The 19,169-nt window shown below is 49.8% G+C and overlaps 1 protein-coding gene across 15 annotated transcripts in view; it reads right to left on the bottom strand.

Moving 5' to 3' along the window:
* Positions 1–19,169, bottom strand: part of APBB2 (amyloid beta precursor protein binding family B member 2) — a 425,552-nt gene that overhangs the window by 9,351 nt on the left and 397,032 nt on the right. For 12 of the 15 annotated variants that reach the window (XM_053577899.1, XM_053577898.1, XM_053577900.1 and 9 more), the window contains 3 exons: positions 4,548–4,662; positions 2,028–2,115; positions 1,282–1,365 (listed from right to left, as the gene is read on the bottom strand). In XM_053577899.1, the coding sequence (XP_053433874.1) occupies positions 1,282–1,365; positions 2,028–2,115; positions 4,548–4,662 (287 nt within the window). Of the gene's footprint in view, positions 1–1,281; positions 1,366–2,027; positions 2,116–4,547; positions 4,663–13,632; positions 17,652–19,169 lie in introns of those variants that run through there. The other 3 variants (XM_053577903.1, XM_053577909.1, XM_053577910.1) reach the window with 2 other exon arrangements.

Raw genomic sequence — 19,169 nt, 5'->3', positions numbered from 1 at the left:
AAGTTTGACTTCCACTCCCATCCAAACTTCTCCTCCTGGGGGAACCTCACAATTTGGAGAACACGTATGTCCGCGTCTTTACTGCTCTAGCTTCCTGCAAAAACAGCATCAGGGAAGGCAGAGGAAAGGGAAATGCTTTAATAGGGGTCCCGCCGGCTGCGTTGGGCTCCTCAACGGCTCAGCGACTTGCGGCCCTTGAGCATGCGGTGAAGGGTGACCGGGACGCCAGCCGGCGTGCTCGCGCTAGCGTTTGATATTGCTGGGCTGATACTAGCTTCTGCGCGCCTTGCCCCGCGCCTGCTGCAGGGTGGGAAGGCCCCAAACGTCCGGGAGCCCTAGCCAGGGGCAGGGTTGGAGCCACCTGCCACCCGGCAGCGCCGCCGACCTACCCGCGGGATCCAACAAGGATCCCACAAAGAAAGCCATGTCCAGCCGCCGGTCCCGCGGTCCCGCGATTCCGACAGCCTCTGCCAGGTGTTTTTCAAAGCAGCTGCACTTCTTCCATTCCCCACCAGCCGTGTGCCAGGATTCCCACTCTCCACAGCCTCTTCCAGCCCAGGTAAAGGCTCCATCTCTCGCCTCCTCTCAGCTTGCTAAGTTCTGCCACGGGGATGTGAGCTAAAGGCTGTGGGTGCCCCTTCTGCGTCACATCTTAAAGGGTGACATGAGGGTTCCCTCAGCCCTGGCTCCGAGCCCACCAGCTGATAGAAGTGAGGCAGGAGCCCTGGCCCCAGGGACAGAGGCCCCAATGCAATGGCAGAGCCCTTCCTCAGCCCCAGGTGGAAGGTCTCTGGACTTCTGGCTAATGAGAAGCACCTGCTTGTCAAAGTCCCTGTATCTCAGGACCACCTGTCAAAATAGCTTAGCCTTTCCTCTGTGGCTTTTTTTTGAGGCAGAGTCTTACTTTGTCACCCTTGGTAGAGTGCTGTGGCATCATAGCTCACAGCAACCTCAGACTTGGGCTCAAGAGATTCTCTTGCCTTAGCCTCCCAAGTAGCTGGGACTATAGGTACCCGCCACAATGCCCAGCTATTTTTAGAAACGGGGGTCTCACTCTTGCTCAGGCTGGTCTTGAACCTGTGAGCTCAGGCAATTCACCCACCTCAGCCTCCCAGAGTGCTGGGATTACAGGCGTGAGCTCAGCGCCTGGCCCAGCTCTATTGCTTTTCATCAGGACTGTTTACATCCTCTGGCTAGTGACAGTGTGAGGAACAGTAACCTCTCCCTCCCACGTGCTCCCACACACTCGCCCAGTGGAACGACAGTAAGTGTTTCACGCACCGACCGGTCTGTCTGCAGGTAACATGCCCAGGTACCGCACGTGGAACTTCTGCACCAGCTCAGTCTTTGGTGTTGGAAAATCTACTGTAGGGAACAAAAGCATCACATCTTTCTCAGTGGTTCCAACAAGCACGTAAGAAACAGCAATTCCTCTGTCAACCATAATGCTCAGAATGCCATCTGTCCCATAATGTCCTGTTTCTGGATGTAAATGTGACAATGGTCCTCTAAGAACAGCATTTCTTACTCCAGATACCAGAGCACTGTCAGTCAAAACCCTTTTCAAGTTTCAGTTCAAGGTAGGAAAGCATCCAAAAGCAGGAAGTGAAGTCTACGCGTTAAAGCTGCTATTGGCTCTTTGCTATGTGCTAAGTAGCAGCTTTTGATGTCCCGTTAGGGGTGGTTGATGCCCAGAGAGGATTTAATCACAAAGGACACAATCACAGACTCAGGAAAAATAAAGAGTCTTAAAAAGAAAAAAAATCAACCCACATATTTTTAAATTAGCTGGTCCTTAACCCCGGGCTGAACATGAATCATAAAACCACAATGTTCTTTAATTTAATCCAACAACAATGAAAGTCATCCTGGCCCTCTGTGCCTAACCCTAGTGACGTAAAGTCAACTTTGTGCCACTGCAGGGCCCAAAGTGCAGCTCCACACGTGTCTGTGGAGTCGAGCACACCCTTCGGGGGGACTGGCAACACCAAAGAGCCATAAAGAAGGGAGGTTTGCTGCCGACCTACCTTGCAAAGGAACATCTAGGTTCACATTGGTCCTTTCCTGTAAGGAGCTGCAGGCCAGGGCTTTGGCATTCTTCCGCTCGGCCATAATCTAAAGAAGGGACAACAGCACTGGCTGGTGGTTACAGGTCTCCATGCCTTCAGCGACTCCAGCCCATAAAGCATCCGAGTTGATTTTACTTAGTGCTTCATTTCTTACCCCCAATTTCTGGGCTAAATGTTCTGAGAATTACGCTCATCGTCCCAGGGGATAAGTGAATGACTACTGCTCAGTGTAATAGTCTCCTAATGGCTTAGGATTTACTTCTTCCATTCACCAGCTCCCACCTCCATCAAAGACAACCCAAACATTCCCAGGGGTGCCAGGCCCTGGCCCTGTAGCCCTGCGGTCAGGGGAATATAGAGTGACACGCCCCCAGTGACTCTGGATGTTATTAGAGAGCCTTTTGCAGGGCTCTGGAGGCAGAAGACACCTCTGCCTCATTCTGGCTTTGTCACCTGACCCCCGTCTCATTTGCTGATCCCACGGGGATGATAATAGCACTTATGTCGAGGGCAGGGTGAGCCTGTCAAGCTCTCGGTAGCCCCAGATGGTGTGAAGTGCTCATAAAAGTTCGTCACTGCCTCTCTTCTGTTTGGGACACTGACATCTGCTTTACCTCAGAGTCATCACTCTGTGCCCCTCTTCCCTTACAGTTACACAGAGCTGTGGGTTTAGGGACTGGAAGAAAGTCACCCTTTGCAGACCTTAAAAGGAACGGAACCTACATTATTTCCATCCCAGACCTGGCATGTGTCTGGCTCACCTGTAGCACTCAGCTGTTTGCTGCACGAATGAAATGAGAAGGAAATGGGGGTGGGGGCGGGGGGGATGGCAGGCGCTGCCACGGACATCCCTGTCTCTTCAAAGCAAGAACATGGCCAAGGGCCACAGCAGCCTGGTGGGCTCTTTTCTCATTCAGGGGCTGGGCCTCACCAGCTCAGAGGGAACTGTGGGAGTGAGGCTGAGTGACTACGTCAGCCTGAGTCAGACAGGTGATGTTTATTAGAAGCAACACCAAAATTCTGTATTTAAATTCAATAAATTAGGCCAGGCATGGTGGCTCACACCTGTAATCCTAGCATTCTGGGAGGCCAAGGTGGGTGGACTGCTTGAGCTCAGGAGTTCGAGACCAACCTGAGCAAGAGTGAGATCCCGTCTCTACTAAAAATATAAAAATAGCTGGGCGTTGTAGTGTGCACCTGTAGTCCCAGCTACTCAGGTGGTTAAAGCAAGAGGACTGTGAGGTGGCTGTGAGCTATGACACCACAGGACTCTACTCAGGGCCACAGAGTGAGACTCAGTTTCAAAAAAAAAAAAAAGAAAGTAGGGTGGTGCCTGTGGCTCAGTGGGTAGGATGCTGGTTCCATATGCTGAGGGTGGCGGGTTTGAACCCAGCCCCAGCCAAACTGCAACAAAAAATAGCCGGGCGTTGTGGCAGGGCACCTGTAGTCTCAGGTACTCAGGAGGCTGAGGCAAGAGAATCGCCTAAGCCCAAGAGCTGGAGGTTGCTGTGAGCTGTGATGCCACGGCATTCTACTGAGGGCGATAGCTTGAGACTCTGTCTCTAAAAACAAAACAAAACAAAACACACACACAGCTATCTGGAGGGCTGGCCTGCAGACACATAGCAAGTAGTGGGAGGAACCTTTCTCTGATGCCCATACTGCGGATCTCAAGTAAGTACCCGTAGGTCCTAGCGAAGAAGATTGCAGATCAACCCAAGGAAAGACTCTAACAGCCAGGATGAACTCTATCAACCACAGCCACTCAATAACAGAGCAAATGCCTGAAAAGCGAGAGAATCCATCTATGGAAGAAATCCCTGGAAGTGCAGGGCCGAGGGCAGGGGTGTCTGCCTGGGGAGTGCTGCGCTGGACAGCGGGAGGGAGGCTGGCCAGTGCTTGACTCTTCTGTTCTGGTTCTGTGGCTCTGTGACTCTGGCTAAGGAAGCGGGACCAGCATGAGACAGTGACCACAGCCCTGCCTCTCGGCTGGACAGAACGCTTCCATGAGCTGCTGTGTGTCCTCATGAAGTCAGTGCTCATGGCAACCCCCAGCTGCATGCACTTCCAGACACCCCCGATGGATCTTACCACCCTTCGCCCCTGCCTGTGTGCTCGCTCTCTGGCCAGGTGGCCCTGCCCCTGGAAAATCTGCCTTAGCTCCTCCCCGCCCTTGTTTTGGAGAAATGCCTATCTCCACCAGTCACCTGCCACAGTTCCACACGCTTGTTGCATGTATCTGTACCCCAGCTGGGGGACGGTCCCTGGCTCTCCCATTTTCTAGGAAGACTGCTATGTGGAACAACAGCTGGCCTGTGGCAAGAGTACTTTAATGCTATCGGCTGAATAACCCACCTACCTCTCCCTGAGCTCACGATGCAGGCCACAGTGCCACCATCCTGTTCTTCATATCCCTTTATCTGCTCACACAGTGAGAAAAAAGAGAGGGGTGGCCTACTGTGGCCCGACCCGCCTTACCTTGGAACAGATTTCGTGCAGACTTGTGGCGATGGCTTTTGCTGGGGTGTCACATCGAAATACATGACATTTCAAAATTCTTGTATCTTTGTCTCTTGCTACATAAGCAAAATCCCTGCGCAAACAAAATTTATCAGTCCATTAAAAAAAGGAACTGTTTACCAACACAGACTCTAGTTAGGAATGTTAACTGAGCTAGCAGCCAGCATGTCAGTGATTAAAAATAAAACAAAAATGAAATCTTAACAGCTACCTAACACAGGGCAGAGTTTCATGGACAGCAGAAGTTCATTCCTGAGTGAAATGACCACAACCTTCTCCCACCCTGGTCTGCTGAACTCTTGGAATCACTAACAACTCTTTTTTTTTTTTTTTTTGTGATTTTTTTTTGGCCGGGGCTGGGTTTGAACACGCCACCTCCGGCATATGGGACCGGCGCCCTACTCCTTGAGCCACAGGCGCCGCCCGGAATCACTAACAACTCTTAATGAAAACTGAATTTCATAGAATCTTCCAGCTAGTATAACAAAAATGATGATTATAAAACAGGCTTGAGAAGCACATGAATTGCATGAGTGATATAAAAAAGCAAAACAATGGGCTCTGATGTGTACACGTGTGCACAGACAATGGGCCAGACCACAGCTGGCTGAGAAAGCTGATGGGCAGCCCGGGGGTACCGGGACATGCAGAAATACTGCAGGCAGACATCCTACCTCAGGCATTCAATTCTGTGAAACCCCCCAGACCACAGACCTCAGGCTGATGGCAGCAGCATCCCATCACATGCCAGGGACCCAGACACCTGGGTGACTCTGCCACGGATGCTCAACTTCAGCCTTCATCCTGCTGATAAGCAGAACACTGACCCGGTCATTATTTGGCTTCAAAAGAACCATGCGTTACAACCATGTTTCTCACCATTATCAGTAGAGGACAGTGGTTCAAACATGAAAGTATTAAAAAAAAAAAAAAAAAAAAAAAAAAAGCCCAGCTCTATCCTTCTGGTAGTGGACCCCAATGACTTATTTGTGTATGATGCTAAGCCAGGATGCTGCCTGCACATATAACTGCAGCTGAATTTATTGTTAAATTATGTCTCTTTATGTAATCAAAACTGGCAGTGTTTTCACAGACTATGACAAATACTTTCCCCAAGACATCTGTGGCTTCCTTGGGAAGGTGCAGGGATCTTCCACTGGAAGCAACCGGCCGTCGAAAGTCTGGCCAGAAAAAAACATGGGGCTTAGGTGAAGGAGGCTGCCCCCCACCAGCCACGCCCCAGGTCAGGGGCACTTTAACCTCAGCCCGTCCACTCCTCTGCCCCTCCAACCTTCTGTTCTTCACGTTCCAGCTCAGCTGGCATTCTTCATGCTGGAACCTGTGCACTCACACTGCGTGCGCCCCCCTCCAGGAGACATGGGCCTGCAGCTCGCGCCCCTATTTCCTGCTGGGCGAGTTGGCCCTTAGGCCTGAGTGGGCTCCAGGACAGGGGCTGAGGGCTGGGCCCAGGCTCTGAGGGGGGAGCACAGCCTTGCTCCCCACTGTGTTGCCCAGCCCTTACCACCCCAGTCTCAGTCACCATCAAGGCAATGTGCTACTTCAGAAAGAAACGAAAAGGCAGCCCCGCTTTTGAAGCTCACATTCCTGGGCTGCCCTGTTTCTCGTCCTCTAACTTTAGCTACTGTCCTTCCCGAGATGGACCATTAAGTGACACACAACCTCTCCCCCACACGACTCTTTTCCCTAAAGCATTCCTACTCAGCCACCATTTTTCTGAGGCCCAATCTCTCTGTCCAACAACTCTGTCTAGATTTTAAGAGTTCCAAAATTTGGCTTGGTACCCATAGCACAGTGGTTATGTGCCAGCCACATACAACAAGGGTGGCAGGTTCGAACCCAGCCCAGGCCAGTGAAACAACTGTAACAAAAACATAGTTGGGCGTTGTGGTAGGTGCCTGTAGTCCCAGCTACTTGGGAGGCCGAGGCAAGAGAATCACTTAAGCCCAAGAGTTGGAGGTTGCTGTGAGCTGTGATGCCAGAGCACTCTACTGAGGGTGACACAGGGAGACTGTCTCAAAAAAAAAAAAAAAAAAAAAAGTTCCAAAATTTGTTGTGCCAACTTTCCAGCATTGCTCCCCCGACTGAAGAGGGCTCCACTCTGCTCCACAAAAGGTGAGTCTCCGTGTCTCCCTGTTGTGACATCTGCCCTCGCCTGGTGTCCAGCGGCCCTCCCTACACCGTCCACTGCACCCCCGTCTGCTCTGCACAGCCCTGGTCTAAAGCTTGCCTGGCACTCTGGCCTCCAAGAAATTGCTTATGTCTAAATACAGTTTTAAAATTCTGTGCCAGAAAAGATGAACGCTCGTCACACCCCAGCCTTTATGATTACTGTATAGGTCTCAACTGTGTCTTGTCCTTTAAGACTGCGGTTCCCAACCCCTGGGCCATGCACTGCATCCAGTCTATGGCCTGTTAGGAACCAGGATGCACAGCATGACCTCCTGACCACCACCTCTTGCCCCATCCCACTCCCAGTCCGTGGAAAGAATGGTTTCCACGAAACCGGTTCCTGAAATTTGTTTGGGCAACAATAGGAACTAATATAACTGCCTTTTGGCATTATATTCTAACAAAATTATAATATAGTATTAAAGAGTATTTTTTAAAAAAGCATTCAATTCACTTCCACAAGTACCTGAGCCCTTACTATGGACCAGACACCAGAGATGCAAACGTAGATGAGGCTCCAGCCCAGGATGCCCACTGTCCAGTGATACAGATGGGCCGGGATATTTGAGCTGCATTTTTGTTTTTTTTTTGAGACATAGTAATCTTACTCTGCTCCCCAGGCTAGAGTGCTGTGGCCTCAGCCTCACTCACAGCAACCTCAAACTTGGTTCTTGGCTCAGCCACTTGAGTAGCTGGGACTATCGGTGCTCACCACACCACCTGATAAATTTTTTGTATTTTTAGTAGTGACAGCCTGGGCTTGATCTCCTTAACTCTGGGGGCCACTGTTGTGGTGCTGGGGAGGGAGGAAGAGCACGGAGCAGGCTATGTTGGTGCCTGTGAGAACAGGCAGAAGAGACAGCCGCAGTGCTGCAGGGAGGGAGGGATCATGAACAACCCTGGGTTCCTGGGGAGGGGGAGGTTTGGAGAGGGAGCTGCTGAGCTCCAGGGTGGATGGTGAAGTGTCAGCTACTCCAGGTGCTGAGGCCCTGGGCAGATGGACGCTGGTCCCTGTGCTCAGATGTGAGGTCTGGGCAGGAAGTGAGGACCTGAGAGGCAGCTGAAGCCAGGCCGCAGGTGAGCAGGAGTGAGAAAAAAGACAAGACCAGACCTGGCACCAGCTGAGGTGGAAAGACCAGTGGGAAGGTGGAGGCAGAGTGCTGGGAAGAGGGCAGGGAAGCCCAGGGGAGACTGGCTCCAGAGAGGCCAAAGGCCGGCTGATCCAAGAGAGAGGTTTCCAGGGCCAAGAGGCTGAGCTGAAGGCAGCAGACCCAAGGGTCTGGGCCACAGGGAGGCTCGTGGTGACCTCTGCTGGCCTCTTGGGTTCTTTCCCTGGAGAGGAGAGGTCAGAACCCCAACTGCAGAGCCTGAGAACTATAGCAGTTAGAAGAACAGAATTCATCCCTCTCTCCCATTTTTTTTTTTTTGTAGAGACAGAGTCTCACTGTATCGCCCTCGGTAGAGTGCCGTGGCGTCACACGGCTCACAGCAACCTCCAGCTCTTGGGCTTACGTGATTTTCTTTTTTTTTTTTTTGATGTTGTGACCTGTTTTACTCCATTTACTGTCAAAGACACGTTTATCGGAACCTGGGATAAGGGCCGGCACGCACAGATATCCGCTCCGTGCTTGTTCCTGAGTCCAGCGCGGCTGTTACCTGCTGGTTTCCCTGCCCGCATCCATGCCCCTGTATCTGATCTTAGCCCACCCCTGTGTTTGGGTTGGCTCCTCCCAGGCCCAACCAGGCAGTGTATTCATTCCTCTTGCCCCAGACGGACAGGCACAGGGCCGAAGTGGCACGGATGATGTCAAACTCCAGAGTGACGCAGAGCTACTGGGGAGAAGCTGCCTGTTTCCATGGCGGGCTTACGTGATTTTCTTGCCTCAGCCTCCCGAGCAGCTGGGACTACAGGCGCCTGCCACAACGGCTATTTTTTTTGTTGCAGTTTGGCCGGGGCTGGGTCTGAACCCGCCACCCTTGGCATATGGGGCCGGCGCCCTACTCACTGAGCTACAGGCGCCGCCCCTCTCTCCCATTTTTATACTTCTTATTCTGGAATTTTCCAAACACAAACATAGAGAAGATAGTACATGAACTCCACATCCTATGGACAGGCTTCTGCAACAATCAAAAGGTCGCCAACTCACTCTTTACATAGCTGGGTTTCTTCTCCAGTGTTATGAGGGATGCTGAAAGTCATCATGGCCTCATGTAAGATCGATTTAATATTTCCTAGAGATTTTCCTGTATTCTGAGGGGGCAAGAAACTGCTTTCCAGTAAACACACCTCCACAGTCAGTGTATTCCTGATAGACTCTGAAAACCTCAACAGGTATGATCAGCCCTGGAGACTGCGAGTGTAACCTTGGGAGGAGAGACAGTACCAGGTGCCATGCAGCCCACAGGGCCCACAGCTGGCTCTGACACTGCGGGGCTGGCGTGGCTGGGCCACTGCAGAGACCTTTCAGGAGCCTCTACATGGGAGCCCATAATGGCTCTCTCCCTTCCAAGCCACTAGTCGCCCTCCTGGCTTCCGCAGTGCTGGGAGAGTCCTGTCTCAGGGACAGGCTTCTCCAATGCCCCGTTGGCTGGGTGCCTCACAGCCACATGACCTCCAGGGCCTCAGCATCTAGTCTGTAAAACCATGCACCTGGCCCCAGGCATCCTTGAGGATCAGAGCATGGCTCCTGGTTTCTCAGCACATTCCTCTAGTATCTGAGATGTTCTGACGCTCAGCAGGAAGAACTATCTCCGCCCTGTGCTCCAGCTAACTCCAGTGACAACGCTGGACCACGACCCACCAGCTAAACAGATCCGTCTGCTCCTCACACACCTATGGAGTCTGGCCCACTGATTTCCTGCAGTCACAGGAACCATTACATTTTCTTTCATAAACTGGGAAGCAGAAGGTTTATAGCTATGGCTTCCTGTGTCTTTTCCTTAAACTATACCAGATAGCACCAGGAATCTCCTACCTTCTCCCGTTTGGTTACTGAGCACTTGTGTTTCCAGCTCCCGCCCTTCTGCTTTGTTCTCCCAGTAATTATTCCCCCGAGGACCAGCCTCGAGTTTTGCCAGTGCTGTCTTATCTGGCAGCCTCAAATTTCTCAATGGCGCAGAAATAGGGCCAAAGATGGCTTTTAGCATTCTCAGTTGTACAGCAATCCACCATCTTGCAGGGACTTGATCCAACTTCAGGGAATGAATGAATGATTCTCTATTTGAGTGCTTTCTATTAAAAAAAGCCAAGACAAAACTGCTCATCCTTTCCCCACCTCTCTCCCTGAAACTCCCTTGGGGTAAATTGAATTTGCTTTTGTGTTTCTCTCTCCCCCCAACAGGAACTTAAGAGGCGTCCACAGGTCTCTTAGCTGTGACTCAGGCTGACTTCTTAAAGTCCCTTGGGTAGCAGTGCTCGCAGCCGGGGCCTGCGCGCTTCAGTGATAAGAAATCTCGTTTTATTAACGAAGCGGCCCGTTTGGCTGGTGGAACGCTCTCAGTGAAACTAAATATATATTTTTTTTTTGTAGAGACAGAGTCTCACTTTATGGCCCTCGGTAGAGTGCCGTGGCCTCGCACGGCTCACAGCAACCTCCAACTCCTGGGCTTAAGCGATTCTCTTGCCTCAGCCTCCCGAGTAGCTGGGACTACAGGCGCCCGCCACAACGCCCGGCTATTTTTTGGTTGCAGTTTGGCCGGGGCCGGGTTTGAACCCGCCACCCTCGGTATATGGGGCCGGCGCCTTACCGACTGAGCCATAGGCGCCGCCCAAAATATCTATTTTTTCTAAATGATAAGCTGAACCTTGCCTTTTTTTTTTATTTGAGACAGAGTCTTATTACATCGCCCTCGGTGGAGTACTGTGGAGTCACAGCTTACAGCCGTCTCCAACCCTTGGGCTTAAGCGATTCTCTTGCCTCAGCTTCCCAAATAGCTGGGACTACAGGTGCCCACCACAATGCCTGGCTATTTTTTGTCACAGTTGTCATTGTTATTTAGCTGGCCCGGGCCGGGTTCGAACCCGCCATCCTCGGTGTATGTGGCCTGCGCTGTAACCCCTGTGCTACAGGCGCGGAGCCTGAACCTTGCTTTCTTCTAAGTCAGGTTTTGCTTTCTGGAGAAGCTCACAAACTACCTTCTCAGTTGCATGACTGCCTACGAAACGTGCCCTTCTAGCTTTTCCATTGAAACCAATTTTCCATTCTGTTCTCCTCTGCTGGAATCCCTTACCAAGCCTCCATGACTTTATAACATCTTTCCCATAACCCATATTTTCTCAGGTCAAATACATGGTATTTTTTTTTTTTGGTTTGTTTTGAGACAGTTTCATTTTGGTGCCCTCGGTAGAGTGCCCTGGCGTCACAGCTCACAGCAACCTCAGACAGACACTCGGTCTCAAGCGATTCTCTCACCTCACCCTCCCAAGTAGCTGGGACGACAGGTGCCTGCCACAACGCCCGGCTATTTTTAGAGATGGGGTCTTGCTCTGGCTCAGGTTGGTCTTTAACTCCTGAGCTCAGGCAATCTACCCTCCTCTACTTCCCAGAGTGCTGGGATTACAGGCATGAGCCACCGCACCCGGTCTAATACATGGTACGTTTTATGCAGGGAAGTTTGTGAAGATGGCACATGATAGGCATTCAATAAATGGTAGTCAGTGTTATAAATGACTAAGAAAAAGAAAAAAGCCAAAGAAAAAAGCCCACTTTGAAATACTGTCTCCTATTCCATGAGGAACGTTTTAATAAATATTTGCAGTCACATCATTTATACTAAGGCTTACAAAAATGTACCCAATTGCCCTTTCCTCCCAGCTCCTCTTTCTGTTGAAACACCCCTTCCCTCATGGAGTCATGACTACCTCAGTGGGCAGGTCCTGCTTGCGAGTGAAGATAAAGCAGCAGCAAAGGGATTCAGCCCACACCGCATGTCTAGACCCCGGGACGCAGGCCTTTCTCTCCTCTTTCACCCATATAGGGCCTGGCACTGGATCCAAAATGAGTTCGGAAGGTGGCCCACGTGAGGCCTCCTGGGCGCCCCCAAAACTTGGGCGGGTGATAGATTGTACGAAGTCTGGAGGAAGAATGAGCTCCCTTTTCAAGACTGCATGCTCTAATTTTCTTATTATACTTCGAAAATTTTATTTTAGGAGTGGGAGGAACAGGGAAGACAGACAGGACATGAGAAATTTCTTCCCTCTAGATGGCCAATCTAGAATGTTCCACACACACAAGGAGTTTTTTTTTTTTTTTTTTAGCCCCATGTCATTTGCACCATATGCAGGCGCCCCTAATTTTACAAAGCTTAGACTCCAGCCTGGTAACCTTAACTGTACCCAAAATGTACAAAAATGTACCCAATCGCCTTTCTTTGCAAGTTCAAGAAAATGCTGTCCTTAACTTCTGAAAGGAGAATCCCAACTACTAGAAACCTGGATAAACACAATGTCTTGTATTTTTTTTTTTTTTTTGCAGTTTTTGGCCAGGGCTGGGTTTGAACCTGCCACCTTCGGTATATGGGGCCGGCGCCCTACTCACTGAGCCACAGGCGCCGCTCTTAAACACACTTTCTTGGCAAGGAATTTTTCAGTGGCCACTTTCATGGGACACATGGATTATGTAAATGGCAGATTTGAAATTCTACCACCTGCGACAATCGAGATGGCTTGGGCACAGCAGAATTTGTAGCCCTCTCTGGAATGGAGTCTTGCTATTAATATTCAGTACAACTGCTTCCGCAGTGAAGAGGCTCAAATAAACAGAGGTAGGAACTACTACAGCAAACATCTGGAAACACCCCCACCACTGACTCAGATGGGGCTTGTCGCTATTTTAGATGAGAGAGCTCGCACGTACACACACAGCCCTCCTCCTCCAGAGTCTTCCTCCACCTCACCAGGCCAGGTCTCCTTAAACTGATTTAAAACTCAGTTTGTGCAAATTCTCCTCATCACAGCCTCTGGAAGACCCATCCTAGAAGTGTCACCCACCCAGTCTGTGCAGTCTCCTTCCCTCCTGAGCACTGGGCAATGACAGCAGCTCATCACAGGGACAAAAATAGCTGGAGGCAGTCACAACAGCCAGGGACAGAGACAGGAATGGCTCCACGTCAGCCGGGGCAGGCAGGTCTGCGTTTCCCAGCTCCCACTCAGTGGGGGCGTCTACCTGAGGACCCCACACAGAGGAGATGGCCTCCGCACTTGGCCTACCAGTAATGAATGATCATTCATTCAAGGAGAAAAATCTCAAAACTCCCTTCTCCCATCCCAAATGGATATTTTATTAAATGACAGAACTATGGGACAGCGGAGCTAAAAGCCCTCAAGCAAACGGGCTTTCCATTGCTACACCCTTCTCCTGGTGGGGAAGGACGAGAAAATTCCATAAATTTTGACGAATAATTGATAACAAAGTGGAGTCAGTGCTTCTGGCTAGCGGCCTAGTGCCCAACCTCACAAGGCGCTCTAGAGAATACATAATGTAGGCCCTAATATTAATTTTTCAAGAAGCATGAAAAGCCTCTTTCTATACCATGACATGTAACCTGAATATTTCCACATGTTTACTCCCTGGCATGCTGCTTAGATTTTTCTCAGCCCTTAGCAACAGTGACCCTGTCATTACAGGGAATCACTCGGCCCATCACCTTCCCCAGACAGGGTCAAACACAGCAGAGGATTAGCAACCACGACTGTTTTAAATGCTGGTGATAAAAGGTGAAATGAAACAAAACAGAGTTCTGCCTTTGGAAGACAAGGATGGCTGTGAGGTGGCAAGGCGGATGAAGAAAGCCGGTGAGTGCGGCCAGACATGGAAGACACCACGGAGGGGAGAAGCAAAAATCAGCTGGTTACCTCTCGCTGTGTCCGGGTAGGCATGAGGGACAGAGCAGAAACAAGACGTTAGCATTCACGGCATCCGGGGGCACACAGCCCCGCTAACACAACTCCCCACCCACGGCCCTCACTCCCCAACTTTGCAGCAGGTCATAGCCTTTCAGGCTTTTTTTAAGCTGAACTCTATCACCCAGGAGTGTGTATTTTGAGCCACGTTATGATCAAGCCAAGAAACGCCAGCTGAATTTACACAGGCAACATATCAACCGGGGGAGGTAATCAAGCTTAAAATATCTCAAATACAGGAAACTATTTGCAGTAAACACTGGCAGAGGACCCATCTTCATTTTCCAGCTCCACCTGCTTCCCCTCAACAACATCCAGAAACAAGGATGCGGACCCCACCTCACCTGTTCTTCGACTCTCCTGACACTGCATAATAAAGCTACAACACTGAATCTAGGACCTTCCACTGAGAAGCATCCTCAGAGGTGACAGGGAGGCAGGCAAGGAAGGAGGCCAGGGCAGAGGAGGGAGGGACAGTGATGGAAGCGCAGAGGGTGGGGGGGCTCAGGGCCCAGCTAGGGAAGTGGGGGAGGGGACATGGAGGGGAGCAGGGAGCGGACAGCAGCTCCAGGTTTGGGGGCTCATGTTTGGACTTCCATCTCCAGAGCTGCTCTGAGCCATCTGGGACCCTAATGAAGTCACCTAACCCCTTAACCCTCCGTGCTCACCACTTCCTCTGGCCTTGAGGGCAGAGCCCCCAGGTTGGTCACATGCATGTGCTGACCGTAGAGCAGCTGGACTGAAAAGGGAGGGGGCTCTGATAGATGAGGAGGAGGAGGGGCCACCTGGTGATCACAGAAACTCGCTCCCTTGGGGACCCTGCGGCTGGGGTCATGGAGCGGCCAGCAGAGCCCTGAAGCCTGGGGCCAAAACCAGGCGTGGGACACCAAGTGCATCAGACAGTGAAATGCACAGCCCATGACGCTTGGAGAGGCAGGGCGTGACACCTTGACACAAAACAATGACCCAGGCACACTGGGACGTCTCTTGTGAGAAACAGAATGTTTGAGCATGTATTTTAACACATACATAGTAAAAATTCCAGAACATAATATCCAAACTGTCAACTGCAATCTGGAGGGGGGATTATGGAAGATTTTGTTTTAAAATTATACAATAAACATGCCTTTTGAGATAAAAATATGTAAACACCTACCTCAATATTTGAGGGAAACCACTGTGACAAGCGTGCCCCAAGGCACAGGTAATAAGACTAATAAACCCAACAAACACCCCTTAGTGAGCACTGGCTCCGCATGGCCCCTACCAGCCACTAGACAAGGTCAATATTACTGTTCTCCCCGACAGATGAGGAAACAAATTCTGAGAGGTTAAGGGACTTGGCCAAAGTCACACAGCTGGGATCTGGGGAAGACAGAGCTCAACCCTGGGCGGCAGGACTCTGATTCTAGCCCTCTTAGCTGCACCTGCAATAGGTACCCTATACCTCTAAATGGCCCTGGAGAGCTGCAGTGGGTACCCTACACCTCTACATGGCCCTGGAGACCTGCAGTGGCTAGGTACCCTACACTTCTACATGGCCCTGGAGAGCACTCTACTGGTCTGTCTCCTAAATGAGACACCCAGAAAGTCCCTATGCACAGGTGTCCGGGAGGACAGAGGGTCTGGCAAAGATCCTGGAGTTTTAGAGGAACAGGGAATCTCTTTCCCTTTGGTGAATTTTCTGCAGGGACAGGTGGTGGAAAATTTTCAGGAGAGGCTGTTTAGGCTGAAGAGGCAGACAGTGGTTCTCGAGTCCAGACGGTGGGATGTTCCTCTGGGACGCTACTTACCTTCTCTTTGGTCACTCAACACAGATCTCCCAGTCTTCCTCTGCGCGCCAGGCACACCGTGTTACCTGGTGTGGGCCCTGGGGCCTGTCTCATCAGTGACAAGGGGATGAGGACTCCTGGCTCAAAGTCTTCACAAGAATGAAACTAAATGAAATGATACGTGTAAAGGAGAGCCAGGCACACAAGGCAGGTGCAACAGCCAGCATCGCGGCGGTATCACCACTAAGTCACCTGACGGTTTTGCTTCAGTTGGGTCGTGCTGGGCAGCATGTGAGATGGACTGTCTCCCATGGCAGGGGCCCCCTGGAGACGTAGTGGTGACCCTCCCAGATTTGTGGGCACCACCTGCCCCAGAATGATGGCGAGTCACCTCCTGCTCAGGTCCCGCTGACACCACCTCAGCACAGCCAGTCTTCACAGGTAATTTAGATCATCAGCAAAGCATCCAGAGCCCTGGATTCTAATCCCAGTTTGAGTAAATGGCTGTGTATCATCAGGTAAGTCACATAACCCTCCTGAGTCCTGGTTTTCTCATCCAGGAACAGGTGCTCAAGGAATTTCCCAGTGTGCAGCTTTTTATCAGAAAAATAATGTTAGTGTTTTGACTCACTGGTGATTTAGGCCAAAAGTTTTTTATTTCTTATTCTTAATAAAAAGCCTATGCCTAGGGTATGACAAAAACTTTTAAAATCTAAAAAACCTGAGAAGACAATGTTTCCTTTGTGTATAAATATTACCATAGTCTTGGAGTTAAAAAAAAATCAGACCCATGGCTAGTGATTCACTTAAGTACCATCAATACATGTTTTTCCCTGAAGGCAGAACTTGAAAAAATGATAACGCAAACTTTGAACACGGTTAATTCTTTGGGGATTAATAAACCGTGGTTGACACAAGTCTCAAAGTGAAAACCAGCCATAAATAGAGACCTCAGAGTGATCTCTGAAATGTCATTCAAAGATCCAGCAGAGTTCCAGACAGGTGCTAGCTGCTCTATAGATTCAGCACCTTGTAAATTTGCAAGGGAAAAAACCCATCAGCCTGAAGCTGGGCTCCTGCACAAGGCAAGTCATTTCTGAGAGTGGAGACGGCTAAATTTAGAGTTGGGCGCAAGCTTACTCTCTCCTCGCTGTACAAGATGCCAGTGGGAAGAAGCGAACCCCAAGATTAATTCCACACGAGCTGCATACCCAAGCTGCCTGATCAGCATGCTCTCCATGCTGTTTCCTGGGAAAATGAACGTGGGAGTAATCGGCAATGTTTTCCTTAATATAAGCCCGAAATAACAGAACCAATTGGCGTGCGTAACTGGAATCTAAATGAAGAGGAAATTCCTCAAAAAAGCCCAGCACACCAGGATGAAAATGTCTGTTTCGGCTTTTAGGTAGAGGATGCTATCGCTTGTTCCTGGACACAGCCACTTACTTCTTATGCCACACGCAGCCGCCCACTTTGCAAGCTTACTCTCTCTCTTGGCTTGCCAGCGGGCCTCTCCCACGTTCTTGCAGAAGTTCCTATCACAAGCTATGTGTTGACGGTTGTCTTTCATCACTGGGAGTCTACTGAGCACACGTCCATATGACAAGAAAGCAGAAAGCGTGAAACTTTATGTCATAAAAAGTCTTGCACCAGCTCCTGACAGTTTATTTTTTTCCCTCCAGTTGTAAGTTTTTTGAGTGTCTGACATTTACTAGTTGTTGGCCTTTGGCCAAGGCCCGGTAGCCTCTTGGTTCTTCAGTTTCTTCATCTGTATGATGGGGGTAATGGTGGTACTCACCTCTGGAGAGCGCTGTGCAGGTGACATTGGTTAATGCAGGTAAAGTCTTCCCGGGTGGGGGCTCACAGCATGGCCCTGACATGCAGGCTGGCTGGTGCACCACTGCCCAGGATTTGGGGGGGCGCAGCCAAGACAAAGGAAAGGTCTCTGGTCTGTTTTGAACCATGGGTGGCACCTTTTGGAATCTGATGTAACCACTCCAAAAAAAGGTGCATGAACTCATAATTTTATGCGCGATTTTGAAGATGGGTGGTATTGGGAAGGTTCAGTGATTCCTGAAACTCACTCACAGCCCCCTTTAGAATCTGCACCCTGCAGGTAAAAGGTCTCTGAACGGAAATGAATACCAAATTTATGCAAATTTACCATCTGGTTTCTGATGATATTCAGAGAATTCAGCTCAGGGAAAGAGTTCTGTCCTTCTCAGAACCAAAGGATAGGAAGACCTACCTTTGTCCAAAGGTGCCTTCCTTTCCAAAGCCATTGCCCCCCCCCCGCCCCCATCCTGCCACCAGCAGGAGGACGGGACAAAGTTCCGGAATGTTTAGGTGAACAGCTAGGATTTAAAGCAGCAATGTTATTGAAATTCAAGGCACATTCTTCTCTACAAAGGACTTTCTCATGCCAAGGGAGAGAAGACACAACAGTCACCAGTCAGCCTACTAATGGGGGTGGGGCAAGGATATTGAAAAGAGCCCAGAACATGAGAATTTTTTAAAGTTCATTTTTGAACACAGCGAGAATTAGTGAGCTTTAGTTTCCATCGGTGCTATATTACAATAAATAAAACACAAAAACCTTGCTTCTCTGAATATTTAAGAGAATACACACAGCTTATATTTAGTTCTGAGAGGGAGGTAACTCCTGCCAGGTTTTGTTTTCAACTTATTTATTTTTTTGAGACATAGTCTCACTATGTCACCCTCGGTAGAATGCTATGGCATCATAGCTCACAGCAACCTCAAACTCTTGGGCTCAAGCGATTCTCTTGCCTCAGCCTCCCGAGTAGCTGGGACCACAGCGCCTGCCACAACACCTGGCCATTTTTTTTTTTTTTTTTTTTTGGTTGCAGTAGTCATTGTTGTTTAGCAGGCCCGGGCTGGGATTGAACCCACCACCTTCGGTATATGTAGCTGGCGCTCTTCTCACTGAACTATGGGCACCTGCCTGTTTTCAACTTCATAACATTTAGCAGAGGCGTCCAACCTGCAGACCTGTGGACCACATGCTGATTTTGTCAGGACTTTTTTTTTTTGCTGTTGTGTTAGGTATCACAATAAGGTATCACCATTTTTTTGCTGATTAGTTTTCATTAGTGTTTGTGTATTTAATGTGTGGCCCAAGACAATTCTTTCAATGTGTGGCATAGACAAAAAAAGGTTGGATACCCTTTGCTTAGGGTATAACGAAAGGATAAAATTTATGTGAGTTGTACTTGAATGGTGAAAACTTGGGCTGGCTTCCTTTCTGAAAGGAGAGAGGGTAAAACAAAAATATTCCGCACCCAGAAGGCTCCTATGTGAAGTCACGGTAACTCGTGAAGGACTCATACAGAGCAGAGAAGATGACAACTCTCCTACAGGCCTGGTGGTTTCTAAGCAAGAGAGCCATAAGGACACACACTTCTGGCAAGGTCCAGATAAGACTCCTGGATAAAAACTAGTTAAACCCAGCCATGTGGAGGGCCTCTTGTGGGTCAGGCACAGCCTTAAATCAATTTCTGAATTTTCAAGGGGCTTTCTTTATGCAGTTGGAAGGAATACCAGGTAACACAGAAAGCCAATACATTTGGCCCTCATTTGAATTTTGTTAACTTCCAGGTAGAAACAAGCATTCCTGATACTCTTTTTTTTTTTGCAGTTTTTTTTTTTTTGTAGAGACAGTGTCTCACTGTACCACCTGAGGGTAGAGTGCTGTGG

The sequence above is a fragment of the Nycticebus coucang genome, chromosome 23, assembly GCF_027406575.1.
Source record: "Nycticebus coucang isolate mNycCou1 chromosome 23, mNycCou1.pri, whole genome shotgun sequence".
Taxonomy (NCBI): domain Eukaryota; kingdom Metazoa; phylum Chordata; class Mammalia; order Primates; family Lorisidae; genus Nycticebus; species Nycticebus coucang.
The sequence above is the reverse complement of the archived record's forward strand: the minus strand, read 5'-3'. Positions and strand labels throughout refer to the sequence as shown.